General features: G+C 43.5%; 1 protein-coding gene across 2 annotated transcripts in view; it reads right to left on the bottom strand.

The window, feature by feature from the left end:
* DMAP1 (DNA methyltransferase 1 associated protein 1) overlaps positions 1 to 21764 on the bottom strand; it is a 31385-nt gene that overhangs the window by 5958 nt on the left and 3663 nt on the right. For both annotated transcript variants that reach the window (XM_058843314.1, XM_058843313.1), the window contains exons 4-8: positions 21520 to 21715; positions 17058 to 17216; positions 15767 to 15934; positions 14315 to 14500; positions 11372 to 11443 (exon numbers count right to left, since the gene is read on the bottom strand). In XM_058843314.1, coding sequence (XP_058699297.1) covers positions 11372 to 11443; positions 14315 to 14500; positions 15767 to 15934; positions 17058 to 17216; positions 21520 to 21715 — 781 coding nt within the window. The remainder of the gene's footprint in view (positions 1 to 11371; positions 11444 to 14314; positions 14501 to 15766; positions 15935 to 17057; positions 17217 to 21519; positions 21716 to 21764) is intronic.

Raw genomic sequence — 21764 nt, 5'->3', positions numbered from 1 at the left:
GGAATTGAAGCTGGCCAGGAGAGGAAGAATGCACACACTTAGCAGGGTCCTTCCTCTGCATTCATTTGGGCTCTAGCAGGAGTGCTAGCTGCTCAGACCAAGCATTTATTAGATTATCAGCAGCACAAACGCAGCTGGCACAATATGGCAGGGAGAACAGGTTTCCAAGCCCTGTGGATATACCCAAGAAAAAATGAAAGCACTCAGCTATGCTAGAAGACACACCAGGAAAGAAAGGGCTCTCAACACTGCATTGTCAAACATCCTGCACAGGCACAGGCTGCCCCCCTCCGTATCCAGCCCTGGAAAGGTGACCTCACACCTCAACCTGGGGATCCCATTCAGCAACCCAAGCTGCCCAACAGGCAAGAGCATCCAGCAGGCATCCTGCACACACTGCTTACTGACCAGGGGCCCAAACCTCAGCCAAACCAACCATGAGTCTGCAACGTGGCTGGGAATGACCTGAAGGAAGAAACATTATTCACTCCACCTTAAAACTGGCCTCTCAGGGAGAACACACTGGGAGGGCCTGTGGTCACCTTACTTCCCATAAGCCACAGGCTAAAGTTGCCCAATGCAGGCAGCTCAACATCAGTCTCCCAGATTAGACCCACTGCTTCCAGTGTTTTCTGCCCCAACACAAGTATGCCAAGAGGCTCCATCTGGAACTTCCTAATTCCTCTGAATGCAGGAGCAGTGCGTGCACACACATCCCCAAATGCCGAGAGCCGTAACCTTAACTCAGCTATGGTTATGTCCATATCATATCCATATCAGCTGCTCCACAACACCAGTGTAGGACCTGTGGGAAATCCTGCCTTCTCCATAACATCACTTCAGCCAAGAAACCAGAGTATGGATGCCACAGAGCACCCCAGGGGAATGGGCCTTTCACAGTACGTGCTGAGAAGTACCAGGTTCTTTTTGACAGATATTAACACTACAAGAAAGGCTCCAGCAAAGGACCAATAGGACTATCAGGCGAGGATTTCTAAGAAACCATCCTGACCCAGAGAATCCAACAGGACCACTAGAGAAAAGAAACAAAACCACACCTTCATGCAAACACTTAGCACAGGTAAGGACTATGGGATGCCTCTGCCTTTTTGTTTTTTACCCCAAAGGTCTTTGGCTTAGTGCTGGGGTTTCTGCACAGCAGTCAATTTCATACTTCTTTCCTACTACTAAAGAAACCGATTCTTTGCAGTTCACCACAAAATTATTGTTTTAGCAGAAGAAAGACTGTCAAAGTTATCATGTATTTGGATTTCAGTCAAGTCTTCAGGCCAGAGTCTCAACTTGAGCAGAACCTCACTAAAACAGGTTTTCCGAGGAGCTCTGCTGCACAGACAACCTGCACAGGCTCTGCTGAAAAGGACAGGGCAGAGCCCCAAGGTAAGTTAGCCCAGCACTGGGACAGGAGATGGATGCCTTGCTGCAGCTAGCAGCAGGATGCCAAGGAAGGAAGAGTCACTTTGCACACCTTAGCAGAAGACTGAGTAGTCAAGTGTAGAACATCAGGAAGACATCCCTGAAAGCAAGAAGATTCAGCCCAAAGAATTGTTCTGTGCCATGAGGAATCATACGGAACATCTAAATGGGTGACGTACCCAGCTCTGCCTCAGCTTGGGGATATAGGTGCTGATTGAGTCAGGAGGTACTGCCCTTAACTGGGGTTTAAAGATTAACAATGAGCCCAGCATCTGCCCACTGAAGAGCTTGTGTGACTATCACAGCCCTGAGAGTCCGTCTTCACCCTTGCCCCAACAGCAGACACTGGAGCCTTTTTAGCCAAAGGCAGGATTCCCTTCTGTTAATTTCCCTTCTGGCAAAAGCACGCTGGGCACCAAGCCAGCTTCAGGAACAAAGGACAAGAAGAGTTCACCCTTGGCTAGGCTAGGTATACAGACAGGAGGTCTTGGTTTGCTGGTTAGAGGAAGAGACCAAGCTTTCCATCTGGGAGGCCTCCACTAGCTCAAATAACTACTGGCAATGCAAACAACGTGGCAAAGCCTTCAACTGTGAGGTTAAGCACATCTGGATCATGTCCCACAGGAGTCTGGTCTTCACTGACACTCTTGAAGATTACAGGCTGGAGCAGGGAGAGGCAGGACAAATTAATTTAACTTCAAAGAAAGGAACACTAGAGGTGCTGAGGAAGAGTGGGACTGTGAGTTTAGTTTAAAACCACATCAATTAAGCTTCTTTTTAATTCAGGCAGGAGGATCTGGCCTGCAAACAGGAAGGCTTCATTGGTTTCTCAAAGCAAGAGTATATTTTAATTTTACCATCATTAAGAAAATGTTATGATTTATGTGGCTGCTGTCGGACTAATATCTTTAGAATTTAGCTGGCTAAGCCAATTCATCTCTAAGACTGATGAAGGCTGATTGCTCTCTATGCAAAATGTATTAAAACTAAATGAGCAGTCTATTACTCAAATGCTGCTGATAATCTGTTAGCCAAGGTCCGTTAGTTGGGCTGCCTTGTTGCAAGAGAGAAGTCTTCATGCTCTACACAGCTCTGATAAGACCAAGCTTACTTCAGGAAGCCCTTCTTTGTTTTGGTCTTTTAATCAGGTATCCAGAAAAGCAGCACAGTGCTGGAAGGGCTGCTCACTTACCCCTGATTGCCAAAGAATGAGGCAATCTGCAGGGGCCACAAGTCCCAGCCAGTAGCCCAAAGAAGAGCTCTCTGGCTCATGATGTCTGCACTGGGATATGTGGTTTCTGCAGACCATATCTCTGCATTAATGAAAACACCCCTTCAGGCAACCTTACTGCTGACACCACAGCTCCTGGGATGTTCTTGGTGTTGTCATGGATGGAGGCCTCCACAGGGGCAGAGGAAAATTATGTTCCTCGGAGAACTCCAGTGAGCAACCACAGCTTCCGAGGTGAATGGCATTTGCCCTTTTCTTTCCTTCCTCATAGTAGACTATTATTGTTATTTATTATCTTTAAAGTCCCCATATAATAATAATACCTGGGAAACAGATTGCTCCCGTCAGAAAACTGATTAGCTGGGATTTTTGAGGTTACTATATTTTGGATGCTCTTCTCCTCTGACAGCCTCTCCCTACAGCCCTCTTCACAACACCAGCCTGTGCTTATAATTACACCAACATCACTTTTGATTTAAGGACTGTAATCCTTTGTCCTTGCTATAAACAACCTGCATTAAACACATGAACTGCGTGTACCAAGAGAAAAATAAAGAGCTACAGAAAACTGTGAGTCAACACCACAAAGCCACAGTACCAGAGCCTGCCTATGCAGAGAGAACCCTGGGATACATAGGCTCTGCTGGAATGCACTTGGTCTGGGAGGAATGGAATACAGGGCACTGACCTGCTCTGTTTCCCCCTGAAGGAGGAGGACGTTGCTCCAGAGTTGAGTCGTGCAGTTTAAAAAGATGAGAACAGAGCTCCCACAACACCTTCACAGCAAGGGCTGGGACTGGGGTGGACCCTCTGCAGTTCAATTTTTGTACAGGATCTCACCATGGAGTACCCTTGAGGTTTTGCATGATACAGGGTTTTTATTTAATGTTCGAGGCATTCTGCCAACAAAACCTTGCTAATTCACACTAATGACTAGGGGACCTACTGCAAATTAATTGCTAATTGGCAAAATTCATTAAATGAACAAACAGGATAAGAAATAACTGAAGATACAGCCTCCCCAAACAGACTCGGTTCATTTATTTTTGTGTGCCATTCGGTTTTCATGATTTATGCTAATACTTTTAAGCATAGTTGTAAATGTATTTGAATCTATTTTAGTAGAGTAATGAAGTCTAAGTAATAGCAGAGCTTGCAACACAGTTCTGTTATGTCTCACAGCATCACCACCTGGCAGGTAGAGACTGTCATGGGGATCTGCAGTAGGAATGGAAAAGGTCTACAGGATCTACAGATTCTCACGGCCCTTGAGTAATTGTGTGTGTGGTCATCTTAAACATCCTGCTCCTTGTCTGATGCTCCAAACTTCCCACTCATCCCCAAAAAATCTTCTTTTGTGCTGAAGCCTTTTGTTTGGTCTATCACCAAAATACAAGTTTTTTTAATTAATCAGTGGTTATTTGAATATTTCACATATGTGATGCTACACTTCATTTTAATTCCATTTTAAGGTAAGTTTCTCCTTAAAATCAGCCTTCCCCAACCCTAAACAATGTAACTGTCCTAAAAACATTAATCCTAAAATCTCCACACATCTGACCTGTGTCTGTACAGCTGTAAACTGTGGTTTTATGCACCAGCACCAGTATTGTTCAGCATTATAATATAGCTCACTGACATTGAAAACCACCTTCCTTGTAGATTTCAGCAGCAAGAAAACTTTCTCATTAGGCACTTTCTTCTTGAAGATCTTTAGAGTACTGAATAGTTTAGTGGATTTCCAGGAAAGACTGCTGAAGTTTCAGATGAATAATGTTTTCTGCATTTTCTGCCTGAAGGTCAAACATTCCTGGGCTGCATGGCTCTACTCTGCAGGAGCAGAGAGCCTCAACTCCTATATAGTTTTGACACTCAATGAAGGGAAGAACCATATAAAGTACTTAAAGTCTTAGAGCTCTGGAATTTGAAAAACCTCAGCTGAAAAATTCAGTTTAAGATATGAAGTTGCACATTTCTGAAATTCTGAAGTGCTTCACTGCATGGAACTGAAGTGCTGCAGTGGAAGGTGGACAGGCAAGCACAATGGATATATGCAAAAACTAGAAAAGGGTGAAATTGCACAGGTATTCTCTGTCTCAATGAACATACATGCTTCCCTCTGCCCCAGCTTGTAGCTATGGACTCTGTCTTCTGACTATGCCTGCTGATCTGCCACATTAAGATTTTGCACAGGTCAAAACAAGGAGTAATACCACTATGCCATCTCTCCTATGTTATGTCGCACATTAAGCATGCAGCCATCTCTCTGGAGCAGCACATGACCATCAACTTGCTCCATCAGTGAGGCTTAATGACATATAAACAAATCTTTTAAAAAGAAAACATTTCTATAGTAATTTATGTAAATGGCTATTTAAGGGGTTTTTGGACTGTGGATAGACATACCTCGGAAATTCCCAAATCAGTTGTGCAAAACTATAAAATCTGTACTTGCATCCTCCTAGTAAATTAAACCAGTTTTACAGGAATATACCTTGTGAAGGATTTGTCAAGATGAGGGAGGCCAACAGATACCAGAGAAGCACAACACACCTAGGCATATATGGCAGAGAAGCAGCTCACTGATCCTATAAGCATTAATGCCTCATTATTCACCTGTAGCACTGACTTAAAGGGTAAAGATTTCCTGAAGGAACCAAAGTCCTGGGGCATCAATGTCACAGCATGAAGGGTTTTCACTAGTGCAGGCAAAAGGGTCTTCAAGGCTTTTATACTCTCCCACCCTTTCTCCCCAGAAAGGGGGTATAGATTGCTTTGAAACGGCACAAGTGGCCTAAAATTAGGGCTACTTGGAATCCACATAATGATGGCTGAGAACCTGGAAAGCAACAGCTTCCTCCCCATTTGACACACAGGCTATGACCAGAAACAAGACACCTGAGAAGAAAAGAGGAACTCACACCTTGCCAAGACTTCCTGCCATTTTGAAGATGGACATTCTCTGGCAAGCAAAGTATTATCAGCCACTTACCAATCCTGAGATTCCTTGTCCTTAAATACCTTTTGCTTTAAAAATAGTGCAGGCCTATAAAACAAATGCAAAAGTACTACAGAAAGTGTTTCTGTAGGAAAAAAAAAAAAAATACAGAGTGCAGAAGAAAGAACTGCACAGGACATTTTTACTGGGGGATATTTTATGCTAAAAGCACATTACCAGAATGACACTACAGTAGTTTACTATAAGCAGATCTGCAGATTCCCAGATAGTCCTATCCCTGCCTCTCACTACAGGCATGGAGACCAAGATGAGACCTATAGTGGTGACTGCAGAAAATGGAAATGGCTGCACCCTCTGAGCTGCATCTGACAGAAACAAATCAAGAACTCAGCAATGTATGCTGTGATTTCAGGGCCCTAAGACCACAGGAGGGGGGAATTCCAAGGGCACTCTACCATGGTACAAGAATGTTATGTAAACTTCCAGATCAGACACAGGAAAGTGTAGCAACACATGCCTCTAGTCTTGAATTGATGTTGCTTTTCTTTTAAATAATTTAACTGAATCTCCACTTACACAAATACAAACAACCACAGTGACTAATTACAGGGCAATCATTATATTGGTTACACTAATGAAAGAAAAAAGGTGATATATATGTAGCTCTGCACATGTTACACACAATAAAACTGGCTGATGAATGACACCCGAGACTGTGTCACTATGGGCACACAAAGGTAGTAAAAGCTTCTCAAATCCAGGACTGACAAAGCTCCCTGAGGCCACATACTGCATGGACACTGGTACTGGATGATTCAACAGAAGCAGCAGCATGGAGTGTCCTTTCCAGAACTCCAATTTATTTTAAAGATCCCATTCCTGCACCCAGAGTGCTTTCCTTACACCTGAGAACCTACTAAGGCTTTGGTCCAGAAGCTCTCCCACATCAATGACCTCCACAAAAAAAGGTGATGGATTCATTTTCTTTCAGCAATTTAACATTAAGTGCCTTTTGGTTTAGCTAAAAACAAGAATGGAGGAAAAATGTGTTGGATTCACCTTCTCTAGTTCATTCAAGATTTTGTATCCTTTGCAGTTCTCTTTAAAAATAAATATACAAATATTTTCATCTTATTTCATTCTCTACGGACAGGAGTTTGATTAGGAAATGCACCAGCACTCTCTTGGCCCTAATTAAAGGGCATGTAATACAACAAATAGATGGCAATGCCACAACATGAATTCGATCCAGCCTGCATCATTTCTTCATAAGTTTTATTCACAGAAATGAGAGAACTACTTCCCTTCTACACCTCTGTCAGGCTCCCCGTGGAAATTACTCCCGGCCACTCTCTTGTAGAGTGCAAAACATACAACTTCACTAATGAAAAATTGCTAGGAGAAGCAACAAGCACATCTCAGCTAACTAATCCATGGGATGTTCAAACCTGGAAACATAAACTTTCCCCACCTAATAAGGGTTTGCTGATCTCCATGAGATTGATGTCAGAACGCCTTGGAGTGCAATCAATACAAAGCAAATAAATAATTAATTGCTTTAAGTAATTAAATTTATCAAATCCAAATAAGAATAACTGGTATTTTATGGAACTGCTTCCAAAAGCTGAACCTCTGAAGGGACAGTATTGATCACAGGAGGACAGACAGATGTGTCACATGTTCCCTGCCAATGAGGTCTGGGTTTGCATTAATGATAGGGAAGGAACAGAGCCAGCAGCCTCCAATGCAAGGTAAACAGCCAGCATGCTTGGCCATTTAATTATTGGTTGAATCAAATATAGAGAATAAACATGTCTAAACAAATACATACAACCCCATCTTCCTCTAGAAATATCATTCACCTTGGACTTGCAGGAAGCACTTACTTCTCACTTCAAGGGAAAAAAAAAATAGTATAACTCACACACATGCTTTCCCCACACAACCACAGTAAATTCTTATTCATTAATCAGTGCTAAAAAAATGCTCAAAAGGCTACTAAATATTTAAAAGCTCGTGAGTGTGAATATTTGAATCAATGGGTACTAAAGCTCTACTTGTACTTTTCCTTCCTTTCCTTCTTTCTTAATTTGTTCAAGTGGCAAATTGCCTACAAGCTCCCAGTTAAGCAGATGGAGTCAGGCTGCTGGCTGGAAGCCTTTTCTGAAAGGAGGTGGCCAGCTTTGAATGACTAAGCTGGAGCATCCCTCAGTCTTTTCTGCAGACTGAGAATTCTACAAACATCTTTAAATCACAGGTTTTGGGGTTTTTTTCCAGATGAGACACCACTCAATCAATTCTCTTCCAGTTCCTTTGCTTCTGAACACATGACAACAGAGCAAGGACACAGACATACACCTCAACATTCACCCTCCTTAAAATCACTGCTGAAACAATTCAACAGCATTACCAAAATTGTAAGTTAAAATCCACAGACAGGTCTGAGAGAGAAGAACAACTTAAAACACACTGCAGAGAAGTTAAGCATGCCAAAGTCAAGTACTCTGAACACAACAAAGGTTAAATTTAAGAGAAAGTGGAACATAACATGGTACAGAAACACTGTGGTGAAATCAGAACAAACTCAGTTCTGCCTTACTGAAGCAACATCATGCCCACATCACAAACATGTGGTTACTGTTGGTTTGCCTGGATCCTAGAAAAGATCCAAGTTCAACAACTCCCATTCTCCTTCCCTTCAGGAAGATCCGCAGGAAAGCATTCCTTCCTCATAGCTCCCTGCTTTCCCTTCAGTCTTTTATTCACTTTTCCCTGGTCAAATTCCCCACACATCTGTTTTCCTCTGGCTCTTTGGCTTTCTGACCTCCCAGCTGAGCAGAGCTGGTGTAACAAAAAGTTTTCCAGAAGTAATGCTTAGGATTAATAACACAGTTCTGATGTCATTTTCATAAACTGTTTTACTAACATCAAATGCAAAGGTCTAAAATTCTTTTCAAGAAACTCTTGGAAGGCTCACCCCTTTCCAAATATCTACTACTGCCTCCTGTTCTCAGCAGCACCAAGGCAATACACTGCCTTGAATTAAGAGGAAGCTTTTCATAATGCCCAGCTTCCCACTGCCATAGAAAAACTTGCAATCTGTGCTGTCAGGAGGCAGAGGGAAATCCCATGCAGAGCAAGGGCACGGGGGCTGTGGCCTTCTTTGCCTGTGGCCACAGTCCCATGGAGAACAATGGGAGACTGAGGCCAGTCTGATAGAAGGCAGCTTGTCGAAGTCACTGCAGAAGATTACTCTTCAGCGTCTGCTGAAGGAGAAACTTTCAGTTATGAAGAATAATGGCTCTAAGTGACCATTAATCCTCACAGGGAAAAAAACCCCAGTGTTCAAATTCAGCCTGTCCATAAGATCGTGTAAGCTGTAATGACAGGGGGAATTTGAAGAGCCATGGCTATTGTCATAAAAACTACTGGGAACAAATTAAGTTGAATACAGATTCCTAACTTTTTCTTCAAGGACTCATTTCTATAAATTAATTTTAACTCAGATTCCAGACTAATTGTAAATCCTCAGGAAAAAAAAAAAAGTCTCTAATCAAAGAATAAGTGCTATTATCCTGGAGATGATATGGTACATTTTTCACACATGACAGAGGTTGAGCCCTGATTTCACTGCAAAATCCAACTTCACCTAACCACAAAGGCGTAAAGCACGGTAGCAAAGTATAAAATAAAGGAGGACAACAGAAGCCTTTAGGTGAGGAACTCTTTAGGTCTTCAGGCAAAAGAACTTATTGCAGGACAGCACAAGCTTTAGAAATAATTTTTCAATGTGCTATGGGCAAAACATCTTACATTGGATGTTGCCAGAGTATGAATTTCCATTCCAGTTCCTCACTTAGCCCTAGTCAGCCTCCACCCTGATCAATTCCACATCACTGGCGTTCAGAGGGTTTGCCATATAAATTCCACAAGTAAAATAATCTGGATTAGCATGGACTGTCAACTCCATAACATTTGGCACTTCAGCACCTCTTTTCAGCACCTCAGCTCAAAAGGCCTGTACTGACCTCATGTAATTAATTCTCCCCATCATGCATCTGTGAGGCAAGTGAGTCTAATAGCTCCCATTTAAAAAACAGGGATGGCTTGGATAAGTAAGCCAGGTGACTGGCTGAAAGCCACAAATGAATTCATGTTTCCGGGTTAGAGGTAGGTTTCACAATCCAAACAGAAAAGTGTTGTTTTTTTGCCTAGATCAGTGATGAACCATCTTTTTAATTCACAAACCACTGGTAATTCTAAGAACAGCATTTATCTCCTTAAAAATTTCAAGAATAACATAGGAAATTGCTCTAGGTCACTCCAGGAGCTTGGATACTGCAGGCTAAAAGCTGCTGAATCAGACTGCCATGCCTCAGCTTAGCACTGCATCTTGTGAGCATTAAAAGGAACAGATAAAAGCATATAGCACCCATTTTCATGAAGGCTGGGATTTGGATTGTCTGTTTGGCACAAAAAGAGGCTGCTGGCTTTGCCAGATGGTTCACTGATACGTTATTGCTCAGCTTCTCTTCCAGAGGGGGTACATAAATAGAAAAGATCAACCATTACTTATCAGTTTTCAAAATCCAAATCAATCTCCATAAATTACTCTATTTATCTTAGTGTTGGAGAACACATGTGCCACGTCTCAATAAATCTCAACACTTGCACTGCAGTCCTGCTTCTCTCTGGAGTGGGATTTCCTCAAGGCTGTAGCCCCTCACTCAAACAGGTATCCTGCAGATGGTGGCACTGGTACACCGAAGGAGCCCCTCAGCAGTGACCCTGCTGAGGCATCCCACCTCTAACACACACATGCTTCAGTACATCAAAGCAGCATTATCCTTAACACATTTCCATTAACAGCCAGCAAGATCTGAAACCATTCTGATATCAAAAGAACATTCCATAAAAACAGTCTTTCAAATTTACTATGCCAAGTGAGGATGCCAGGGCAAGGAATGTACTTATCTGACTTTGCTATAATAAAGCAATTAAAAATTGCCTTTTTTTTTTTTTTTTGGGCTAGGAAAAAAAGAAAAAAAGTACTTGTATATGCACACAGGACTTAGCTATCAAAACTTCTCTGAAAACATTCAGTTGACCAAGCAGATTTAAGTTACTTGATATCCCAAAACCTGTGGCTAAGAGGCAGGTGTGAAGTCTTGCTGATATAAGAAAGCAATACAAAAACAGCAAGAAAGTTCTTTACTCAGAATTATCTCTGTAACAGCCTGAACACAGGGGCTTTTCCAAAAAATATCTCCTAAGATAATATAAATTGGAAAGTTAAAAATTCTATGTATTTATGTGTTTCTGATTTTTTCAAGATGCAACCTGAACATCCAGTTCTTAATCATCTTATCTGGATGATTTTTAAGGTACTTTCCAGCCCAAATGACTCCAAAAGAACCTTTCAGCTAGTAACACACATGTTTCAAGGAGCCCATTAGTTCTGGCTGTGAGCTCTGGACTAGACAGCTCCATTTGGTTCTGTTACAGGTGTCTAAGAGCAGAGCAGGCCCACCAGTGTCAAACACCAGCAAGTTCAGGTGCCTCTGCAAGGCAATGACTTGGCTTCCACAAAGCCAGCATTCCAGGTTTCTGAGTCTCCACATTTATGGAATGCCTTTCTTATTTTAGAGACAAGAACTTGACTTTTTTAGCTATAAAAGGATGAGGAGAGAGCCAGGCAAAGTGAAAGACATTAACAGAAGTCCCATGGGAACAGGACAAGAGCCTACCCTCTGGCTCCGAAGCGTGACACCTGCAGATTTGAAGTCAGGAAACTTGATGCCAGCAGTCTCAGGAACAGCCTGAAAGAGATTGAAACAGGATGTGTTGATGGAGGAAACAAAAGAAACACGAGATTTCATATAGAGACTGTCTGAAGGGGAAAGACCGTTTCCTATGACAGAGAACCACCTGCCACGGCCACATGCCAGAGCTGAGGCAAGACGAAAATCCCAGACAACAGGATTCAGTGGGAAAATCCCTAGCAATTCATTGAGAAGAATACTCCAGTTCAAGGCATCTTTGGAAAGCTCAAACATTTTTGGTCAGTTGGTTTAAATGCACTGCTCTGCACAGAGACTTACATCCACCCACACAGAAACCCTGACCCTACATGGTATTGTATTTGTACAGTATCATCCTTATCCAACTTAGATCCATTTCACTGATCAAAACAGCCCAGGACTTCCCTAAATCTTGCCTTTTGACTGTAAACTCTCTAAGGAATGAGCTGAGAAACCTCTGATCTGTACAGACATGAGCCCACTAATGAGGATGCAAGGACTGCCCCCTCCCAGGGAGACCTGCTGTTCATACATGTTTTGTCATTTGTCCACTCATTAGACAGTTTTGTTTCTTACTTCTTATTTTAAGCACAGCATTAAAATGCAGTAAACTTCCAATGCTTCTGCTGCTAACAGTAGAGCATATAGTTGAATTTCAACAAAACAGAAAAAAATAAATGCAATCCCTTACAAATCTCTGCTGATGAACAAAGCAAAAGGTGAGCAGACTTTTAAACTATTAAACCAGCCTATCTGTGCACTGAATGGTTTGGGGTCCCCTGAATGGGTCAGCAGTACTTATGATTCAAGCTAAGAATAGCTACAACCTCTGCAAAACACATGCACAATTGTGGTTTTCCAAAACTAAGTCACCTCGAATCTCTCCATTTCTTTGGAGACAGCATTTGCTTTGCTGCTCCCAGATTTCTCTACAGAGAGACTATGCAGCCTGCTCTTTCTTTGTTCCAGACAGGGCTGAGACAGCCACGGCTACCCCAAGATCATAAGAGATGCTAAAGGACAGTGATCCAATTTCTCAAGTTCCCTGCCAGTAACTCTCACATCCCTATCAGCTATCTCTAGGTCTTTGTCTTGAGGTGGCACCCTGCAAACCACTCTGCACGGCCAGGCATTAGGATTATTTTAGTTATCTGTTGCCTGTCCAATAAACAGAGGACCTGCAAAAAGATTCCTAAACATGACCATGAAGGAAAAAGTATTCTCTACCCACCAACAGGGCTAATGAACTTGTAGAGATCACTTTGATCTTTGGCAGGATACAGCCTCCCTGTTAGCATTGTTTGAGACAAACAAGGCTGCAATCAAAAAACCAATCCTCTCTGCTTCCTTTGAATGAAGGCTGGCTTCCAAACTCCCCGAACTCTGCCCCTCAGCCTGTTGCTGAACACCCTGACACAAGCAGTGTGGGGAAATCAGCATCATTGCCTCAGCCAAGCCAACTCTGAATTGCATTCAGCAATAAGCAATTAAATGGGTTCTTTTGCCTCATGTGCCTGTACAGCCTGTACATGCTGTAAACGCTTCAACCTCAATTGACTCTTTGCTAAATGATTTTCCTTTGTTGAAATGATGCTGATGCAGCTCCCGATTCAAATTCTTAGTTAAAATGCAATTTTTTTCTTAACATTTCCTGGCTATAGTTGGTAATTGACTCCTAATGGACTCTGTCATGGTTGAAATGATGCTAGTGCAACAACAGAAACCGCTTCTCTGCCCACCCTGGTGTGCCTATGCACTACATGCCTGCAGACAGGTCCCAGCCAACAATCAGGGGTGGACTCCCTCACCTTGGCATCCTCAGTATCTTTCCAGCCCCATTCTCTAGCTCTCTTTTTTTCATTACCATCAATGACAAACTGCTTTCTTTACAGGCAGATATGCCAGCCATGGCTGAGCTTTCCCAGAACAACCCTTAAGGGAATTCAATGCATAAGGTGCCCAGTGACATTACACTCATCACACAGCAGGGACACACATGGGACAAGACACACCAAAGGAGTGTTTTGAGGAAGTGGTGGCCATTAGGCACTCTTCAAGCTGTAACTGTCTAGAATTCACTGCTTCTCCCCCCTCTCTGTACAGAATCTTTTGGAGAGAAATGACACAAGTGCTCTCTGTTCACAAGGTGGAGGGACAGGAATTCCCAGGGATTCACTTGAAACATCTGAAATTTTTTTAACAGCCCTTTCCTACTGAAGGTGCTGAATTTAGATCAGTCCACGCTGTCCTCCCCTTTCCAGAAAGGGAAACTGAGGACTGTGAATGTGAACTGAAAGCTGTGTTCTGGCTCCTTAGAGTGCAGCTCAGCTCATGGAGAAATAGCAATAGCTCCCAGAATACAAGAGTCCCACAGCAAGGCTGGTCTGACCACAGCTGAGGATCAGGAGAGGGGCAGGTACTGAGCTCAGGGAGATGCTGCTGAGATCCTGGAGCTGGGGAGAAAAGGAAAGCTTGAACTAGACAAAGAAGGCAGGTGAAAGACAATGGGTTTGCGGGCCAACCCTACAAAGCAGTAACAAAATACACTTGGAAAAAGCAGGGAGACAGATGCTTCTCCTTGCCATGATGCATGAATGGCTGGCATTATTTCATCCCTTTTCTCAAGCAGGGAAAGAGAAACAGGACTTAAACCAGCAATTTTCAAACTGAGGAGAGACTGAGAGCATACCAGGGGACTCTGACAATGGCTGCATTACACAAATCTGCCTTCCAAAGATGTAACCAAAACACATCTGCCAGAAAGAAACCAGCAGTTACTCCCCCTACCCAAAAAGGGCCTGATCCCCACAGGACTCCTGCAGAAAACACGTCACCCAGCCAGAGCATAAACAGGGTAAGGGGGGGAAAAAAAGAGAGAGAAATGTTTACAGGCTTCTCTGTCTCCTTCTTCTGTGGCAGCTTCTTCTTGGGAGCCTTGCGCTCCGCACGCCTCTGCTCAGTGGTGGTGTCAGCAGCTGTGATGAGCTTCTGCAGGTCTTGGGTTCTCTTTTCTCTCTCTTTCTTCCTGGTTTCAATTTTGCGGAGCTCCTGGATGAGGTATTCTTCTTCTGCCACCTGCAGACCAGAGCACGTCAGAGCAGTCACAAAGCAGAGGAGGCCTGGCAAGGCAAGGGGGCCATCTACCGATAACAGCACTGCCCTGGGCCAGCCCAAGAATGATTTTATGCTCCTGCCTAACTTCTTGGATTTGTAAAGCATGTTTGACTCCATAACCTTACCCTGAACCCATGGCAATGCCACTCTACAATCTGGCAGGTACTGTATCACAACATTTATGAGGCACCCTTCAACAATCCACAAATTACTAATCCCATCTTCCAGAGACCAAAAGCACAGAAAGAAGAGTTAAAAAGCCCAAATATGCTGTAGTTATAAATAAAGTGTTGTGAAAAGCTGGCTGTCCTCCCCAGACATACCATGTAGAACCCAGAGCAGCTATGCCTAGTACTGACCTAGTACCTGTCAATGGGGGGAAGAAGCAGAGTAAGTCACATACGAACTTGTCCTTGGAGGGAATGAACTGAAAAGGATGCTCTCCCTCAGCCTATGGAGAACACACTTTCTTAATCTCTAAACTGTAAGACCATTACACAGCTTCAACACAGGGAAGAACTAAGCATTCAGACTTAGTCTTTGATGTTTTCTGGAAAGTTTTTTACTCTCAAATAAATAATTCTCTCTCCACAAGACTCCCGTACTCATAAGGACATTGAGAATTTGCTTCTATCAGAGGACTCTACGCTCTCCACAACTTCCTGAAAGATGGGTTGTAGTCAGGTGGGGGTTGGTCTCTTTCACCAGGCAGCAACTGACAGAACGAGAGGACACAGTCTCAAGCTCTGCCAAGGGAAATATAGGCTGAATATTAGGAAAAAGTTTTTCATGGAAAGAATAATAAAGTACTGGAATGGTCTTCCCAGGGAGGTGATGGAGTGACCATCCCTGGATGTGTTTAATAAAAGACTGGATGTGGAACTCGGTGCCATAGTCTAATTGTGGTGTTAGGACATGGGGTGGACTCTATGATCTTGGAGGTCTCTTCCAACCTAGTCATTCTGTTGAATTCTGTTGACTAATACAGTCAGTGTGACTTAAAAGGTCCTGGGAGTTACCAGAGACCATGTAGGCCTTTCTCCTGGATAATCAGATTTCTCAATTACTGTCCTTTTAAACTCCTTAAAGGGATATTAACCCAACATCAGCTGTACTTTTTTCTTCTCCAGCGCTTCTTTACCTTTCCCACGCTCTGGTCTGCATCATACACCTACTGATTCAACTTATCAATCTTCTGGAGAAGTGATGTGCTCTTCCCCACATTACCTGTTCTGGTGTCCTATTGTAAAGCCTTTCCAGCTGCTCCTTCCTTCGTCTCTCATGGCCAGCATCAAAGACTGGGATTTTCAGGTCTGTGCCTGGAGCTGCTCGAATGTTTGCCAGCTTGGCACAAATGTGGTAATACCGTTCCTTCAGGTCCTCCACTGACCTTTTCTGTGGAAGACATCACAGGAGGACAACGTTATGGAAGAACTAAGCAAAACCTTGTGTAGTAGCCACCTAAGGACCACTGGCTGAAGGATGTCACATACAGTACAAGACAATGTCTGGGAGGTGAGCAGGGACCCTTGCAGGTGCTGGAGGAGTGACAGGGAAGGAGGAGTTTCTCAGTGAGCTGCATGAATTAACTGTCACATTTTAAAAACACCCACCAAAAGATCCAACAGTGCTGAGGGCTTAGAGCCAACAGCAGTGAAGCATCCTGAGCAGTGAAGATAAAAGGATGCAAGGAGAGTTGAGAAGAGAAAGCCTGTGTGCAGGAAATTGCAACTAACGTGCAGGTCTCTGAATTGCTCCAGAAAATGCTCATTCAAGACGCAGCCAAGAAGGTATCAGCTGCATCAATTCACTGCCCATGATTTCATGAAATCTGAGCTGTGTTCCATTAACCCAAGCACAAAAGACATTTGGGCTGCTCAGCTGGGCATACTCTTGTTGTTTTACTTTGCTACATGCTCTTCATGTGAGAATTTCAGAGGACAACAGAAACAGTATTTGGTGCTGTTTTGTAGATGTCACATCATTTCCTATGTCACCAGGAGGCATGGAACCAGTATAGGAGATCAGCAACCATGACACCAGGGCTTCAATTTCAGACCACTGATGGTCCCTGTTTCACAGCAGAGGTGATGGAAACCTGCACCATGTCAGACCACAAGACAGAAGCAGCACCAGAGAGAAGTCCCAGCCCCCAGGGTTCATTGGCAGACCCTTCTCTAAGGGCCTAGACTGAAATCTACACCACCTAGCCTGCTCAAATAAAATCCCCAGCTGCCTTATCTTCAAGGAACAATGAGCTGTTCTCCTGGCAGGTGCAAACCTTCTAACTTTCTAATAAAACACAACACAGAATGAGAACAAGTCACAGTGGATTTAATTACACACGTAGCAAGCAGCAAGGCCTTGTGTTGGAAATTCAATATTCCTTGCTGCCAATAATTCATTATTTTCCCCTAATTAAGTTGATATAACGGGTAATTTTGTCTTTCAAGTGCAGAAAACCCTGGACATGCCATAGCAGCAGGTTGCTAGCAGCAACTTGGCCCCCAGGACTCACCTTGAACTGCTGGTGATCGTAGCGGTCGTGAATGACCACAAAGCGCAGATCAAAGCGCCGAGCCAGGTCAAAGAGATGGTCTGTCTCAGCTTTGGTCCACGCATCGTCATGGAGATACATCTGGTACTCCTGCTCCGAGTAGACAGGAACCTGCACTGTCTGTGGAGAGAAAACCATGGTAGCTCTCCTGCAGCACTGCCCTCCTCACTGCCAAGATACCTGAGCCAAGAGCATGAGCACAGCAATGACAGGAGGGGGCTGCCAGGACCCTGAGCAATGAGTCCTGATAGGAAACAAGATGAGCAGGCAGAGGACTTGGTATGGAGCAATGTTTGGTCCCAAGACCATTATGTGACATTCAGGGAAGCCTACCAGGAACTACTGCCTAGGAGGCTGAAATCTATTTCAGACAGCTGACACAGGCAGAGGTCAGCAACCCACATCCTGACCATGGGTTTCAAAATTTCAGGCTAACATGACAGTGAAACCAAGGTTCAGCCAGCCTCCCTGCATTCCTTCCATACAGCAAAACCAATACCTTGGCACAATGTACTCTGACAGTTGACTCTTTTCTTGGGCTGGGACTTACACAGGAAGAACAGGAAAGGCAAGGAACAGTAATCCCGAGCCTTTAGCACACCTGCTTTGATACTCAGACTACTTCTTTCATGTTTGGTGCAGACAGTATCCATGAAGATCTGAAAGACTGTGTACTGTACAACTGAAAGCCATAAACTTTGTCCCTCCCTTCCCCATAGATCTTTTTCCCAGCAGAATAACAGAGCCAAATGACAGTCCAACTCTCACAGTGTCCCAGGTGCCAAAAAGACCAAGCCCACACCACAGTTTCCAGCCTGGAACTGCTCTGCAAGGGCTCTATCCAGAACACAAGTGTCACATGAGTACTAAAGAAATAGCAAAAATACTTAGTATATTAGGGGAAATCCTAGCATGTGGTAAAGTGAAAGTGTAAATAAACCTGTGCTTTCCTCCCTTATTCCCCCTCATTCCCTTCCTCCTGCAGCAAAACTTTGCTCAGCCTGAGGAGGTCCTGCATTCAGAAGAAAACTCTGTGCATGCAAGCAGCAGATGTGCTTCAACACCTCTGTGGTTTTGTGTCCTGTCACTAGGAAAGTCATACTCATGAACTCAATACAGCTTGGAGGAGCATTTCTGAGTCTCCAAATAACAGCTTCTTTAGGTCTACTGCCCTTCCTTTATCACTTAGACACAGAAACTCAAAGGTGAAGCAGACCTCTTGGGGATGCACTGAACCTCAACCTTCAAGTACCACTTCCACCAGGAGCAAAGCCATCTTACCAGACACTGTAAGGATGTCCCATGCACATCATGAAACAAAATAATTCCAAGAAGACACGCACACATAAGAAGAGCCAGCAGGACCCTCTGCAGTGGATGGAAGGGAAGGTGGCAGATGCCTCATCAGACAAGAGAATGCAACAAGAGCAAAGACACTTCCAAAACACTGCCCCCATTCATGGCTGCTCAGGTGAGAACCACTGAGAAATCAGAAGCTGGGAACAGATGGAAAGCTTGAGCCAACCACAGGCTGACTATACATTCAAATGCAACATAATCATGAAAAGGCAAATATAACCCCCAGAGAGGGATTTGCAGCAGAAACTGGCAGTGTTTCCATTGCACAACAAGAATACTGGTAGGAATATCAACTACAACACTGCTGATCCCTGGTCAGGAAAGATGCATTGAAATGGAAACAAGTACAGAGAAGAGCATGAGTAATAGGGAGGTGAGCTTGTCTTCCCACAGCAGACTGGAAGAGAATGCAGCCTAGCAAAGGAAATCTGAAAGAGAATCTGACTGCAGGCTTCAAGTATGCTAGATGAAATGAAAGGTATACTCATGGGAAGAAAAGAACAACTGAAATAAGAACAAAGAAACTGACTTGCAAAGAAATGCCAATTTAACATGGAAAATTTAACCTGAAAATGAAATTGAGCAAAGACAGTCTAGAAGAGCTTCCCAAGGAAGCACAGGGGCAGGAAAAGCCAAGCGCTTTTCAGAAGGAACTTGATCAGTTTTGAAAGGGACTGCATTGTGGCCGGACCTGAAAGAGCCAAGAGGAGGATTCAATGGCCCAGAAAACCCCTCATTCCAACATTCCACATTATAAACTCACAAAATTATGAGTATTAAATTAGCTGAAACTGCTCAGGATCCTGAAGCCATGAGACAGCTCTGTGAAAACATCAGCACAATGCCTCATAGAGGTGAAAATACAAACCAAACAGTAAAAATTAGGAGAGAAATAGAGAAAAACAGCCCACATAAATCCACCATGCTCTCGTAAGTGGAACACTCACTCCTAGTCCACCCATTTCAAAAGAAATGATATTTGAGAACAAAGGAGTGCACAGGAGGGCACGTCACGTTACAGAAAATACCATACACAGCAAGGACAATTTACTACATCATGTAACACAAGTTCTCAGAGGGACTAAACCTCAAGGCAGCAGTTTGAAATGATCACAAGAAAGCACCTTCACACACCACAAAAAATTAACCTGAAGAACCCATTAGGATGGGTTACTCATGAAGCAGCTTTCTGCCCTGAATGTACTTAGCAAGAATTATTAAACATAAATTTCAAATTAAGAAATCCTTAAGCCAAAGACCACCAGAAGGTAGGAAAATATGTATTTGCCCCATTCTCATACTCTTTTGCTAAGCTTTTACTGATGGTAGCCAAAAAAAACCCAGTACTGGCTGATAGAGGGCTTTGCAAAGCTGCTTTTATGCTCATATTTCACACCCTGAAACAAGCAAGACTGTTCTTTTTGCTGTAATGCTTTTTTGCATTACACCATGCTCAGTGTGCATGGTGAAACCCAAGTTCACATTTTGGATCTCACAACAAAGACGACGGAATCATACTGGAGACCAGAAGCACAGAGAAAAGGGAAAGCAGCTGAGCAGTGACCCAGGAGCTTGGTTAAAGAACTTGAGTGAAGAACAGGACAGACTACACAAGAAAACAGGCTCATGCCAAGGGGACAGAAAGATTCAGGCAGAGGTATCAAGTATATAAGAAACCCACAAAAGAGTCTGGAAAAGTAAGTAAATTTCCTCTGATAAAGTATCTTCAAAACTCTTGATCAGTGCCTTCAATTTTCTTAACTACAGCACCACAAGGATAACAACTTGCTCCTGATATTATGTAGTTGTGCATTTGCAGATCGCAGAGGTCTGTACCACTAATCTAAAGGTTACAGCCTTGCTGAAGGCTCTTCTGTCTGTCAGTTCACAGTACCTGATAAAGTTAAGGAAAGGAGAATCATATAATTAAAACACCCATATGTGATGTGTGGCCCCCTCTGATAAACTCAGTTGAACTCAGACAAAACCAGTTCTAGCAGTAGAGTCTTAGAGACAATTAGCCTCACAAAGTTTCACTCAGACAGCTAGGTAGGTGCCTCGACTAAGTGAGTCATACTTCAGACTTCCACCCCAGACATCAGAGAAGAGATACCACAGGAGGCTCTTACCAATGTCCCAGCTAGAGGAAAAGCATCAGTCAGAGCTTGAGCCTTCTAACATATAAGGTCAACCAACCACTTAACTCTGCAGGAAGCCAAGCTTTGTTAGAGCTGATGCTCTGTGGGTTACAAACTTAAAATATTGTATACGGTTATACACAAGCAGAGCTTTTGTGGAATCATGTTAGCACATGGTTTTCTCAGTCTTTCAGATTTGCATCATGAAGGGAGTTAAATTACATTATGGAAGCACCCTAACTCCGCTCCTTCCTAACTTTGGAGGTCCTGACTTTGAAGTATAAATCTTGATGTAGTTTTCTTTGTGCATACACATGAAAGGCCCAGCCACTCAAAGCAGATACATCTGGGACAAAAGACAGCAGGAGATTACAACAACACATTGTGACAATTTAATGTAAGACGCAAAGAACAGGGGACTGCACCACACTGATACCACGAGAGCAATTTCAGAGGGAATGCAAAGTAATTCAGCATCTGTGCTGGAATCTGGCCAAGAGGTTGCAAGCCACCTTTTTGGCCATGAAGCTCAAGCGATTTTTTCATACTGAGCAAAATAACAAGACTTATGACTTTTATGTCTCACTCAGAATAGAATACCTTTTACTACCCTGAGCCTGTAATCGGGGGGAGGATGTTGGTCAGGAACAGAGGGAGATATCACGACTCCTCCTCACCAAATCCATGACTGCAAACCTGAAACCCCAGGGTCTCTAGCAAGGTCTGACTGCATACAAAGCCCACTTCACCTAAATGATTTGGAGACATCAGTCCATGGTCACGTGGCTCAAAATGCAATTTCCAAATCTAACTCAGCCTTCATTTGTTGAAAGAAACAACTTCTTCTCTGGACAGCCAAGAAACTGACTGAAGGGTATTTTCCAACTGCTATTTATATGCTTTTGATTGAAAGTGCTCCCACTTACTTTATTGAATCTGGCAAAAGGGTAATCCTTCCCTTCCTCTGCTGCTCTCCTCCAGTGGTAGAACATTGCTCCATCTTTCCTCGCTGGGTTGGTGAAAGGCATCCACTTCCAAGGCCGGACTTTCTTGGAGCCCAGTTTTGCTTTGACTGTTCGATAACCCTGAGTTGTATCACTTGGCAGCAGCGGAGGTGCATCCCTATGGTGGAGAGAAGTGCTGGTGACAACAAGCAAGGAAGAGCCCAAGA

Source organism: Poecile atricapillus, chromosome 7 (genome assembly GCF_030490865.1).
Source record: "Poecile atricapillus isolate bPoeAtr1 chromosome 7, bPoeAtr1.hap1, whole genome shotgun sequence".
In the NCBI taxonomy this organism is placed as follows: domain Eukaryota; kingdom Metazoa; phylum Chordata; class Aves; order Passeriformes; family Paridae; genus Poecile; species Poecile atricapillus.
The sequence above is the reverse complement of the archived record's forward strand: the minus strand, read 5'-3'. Positions and strand labels throughout refer to the sequence as shown.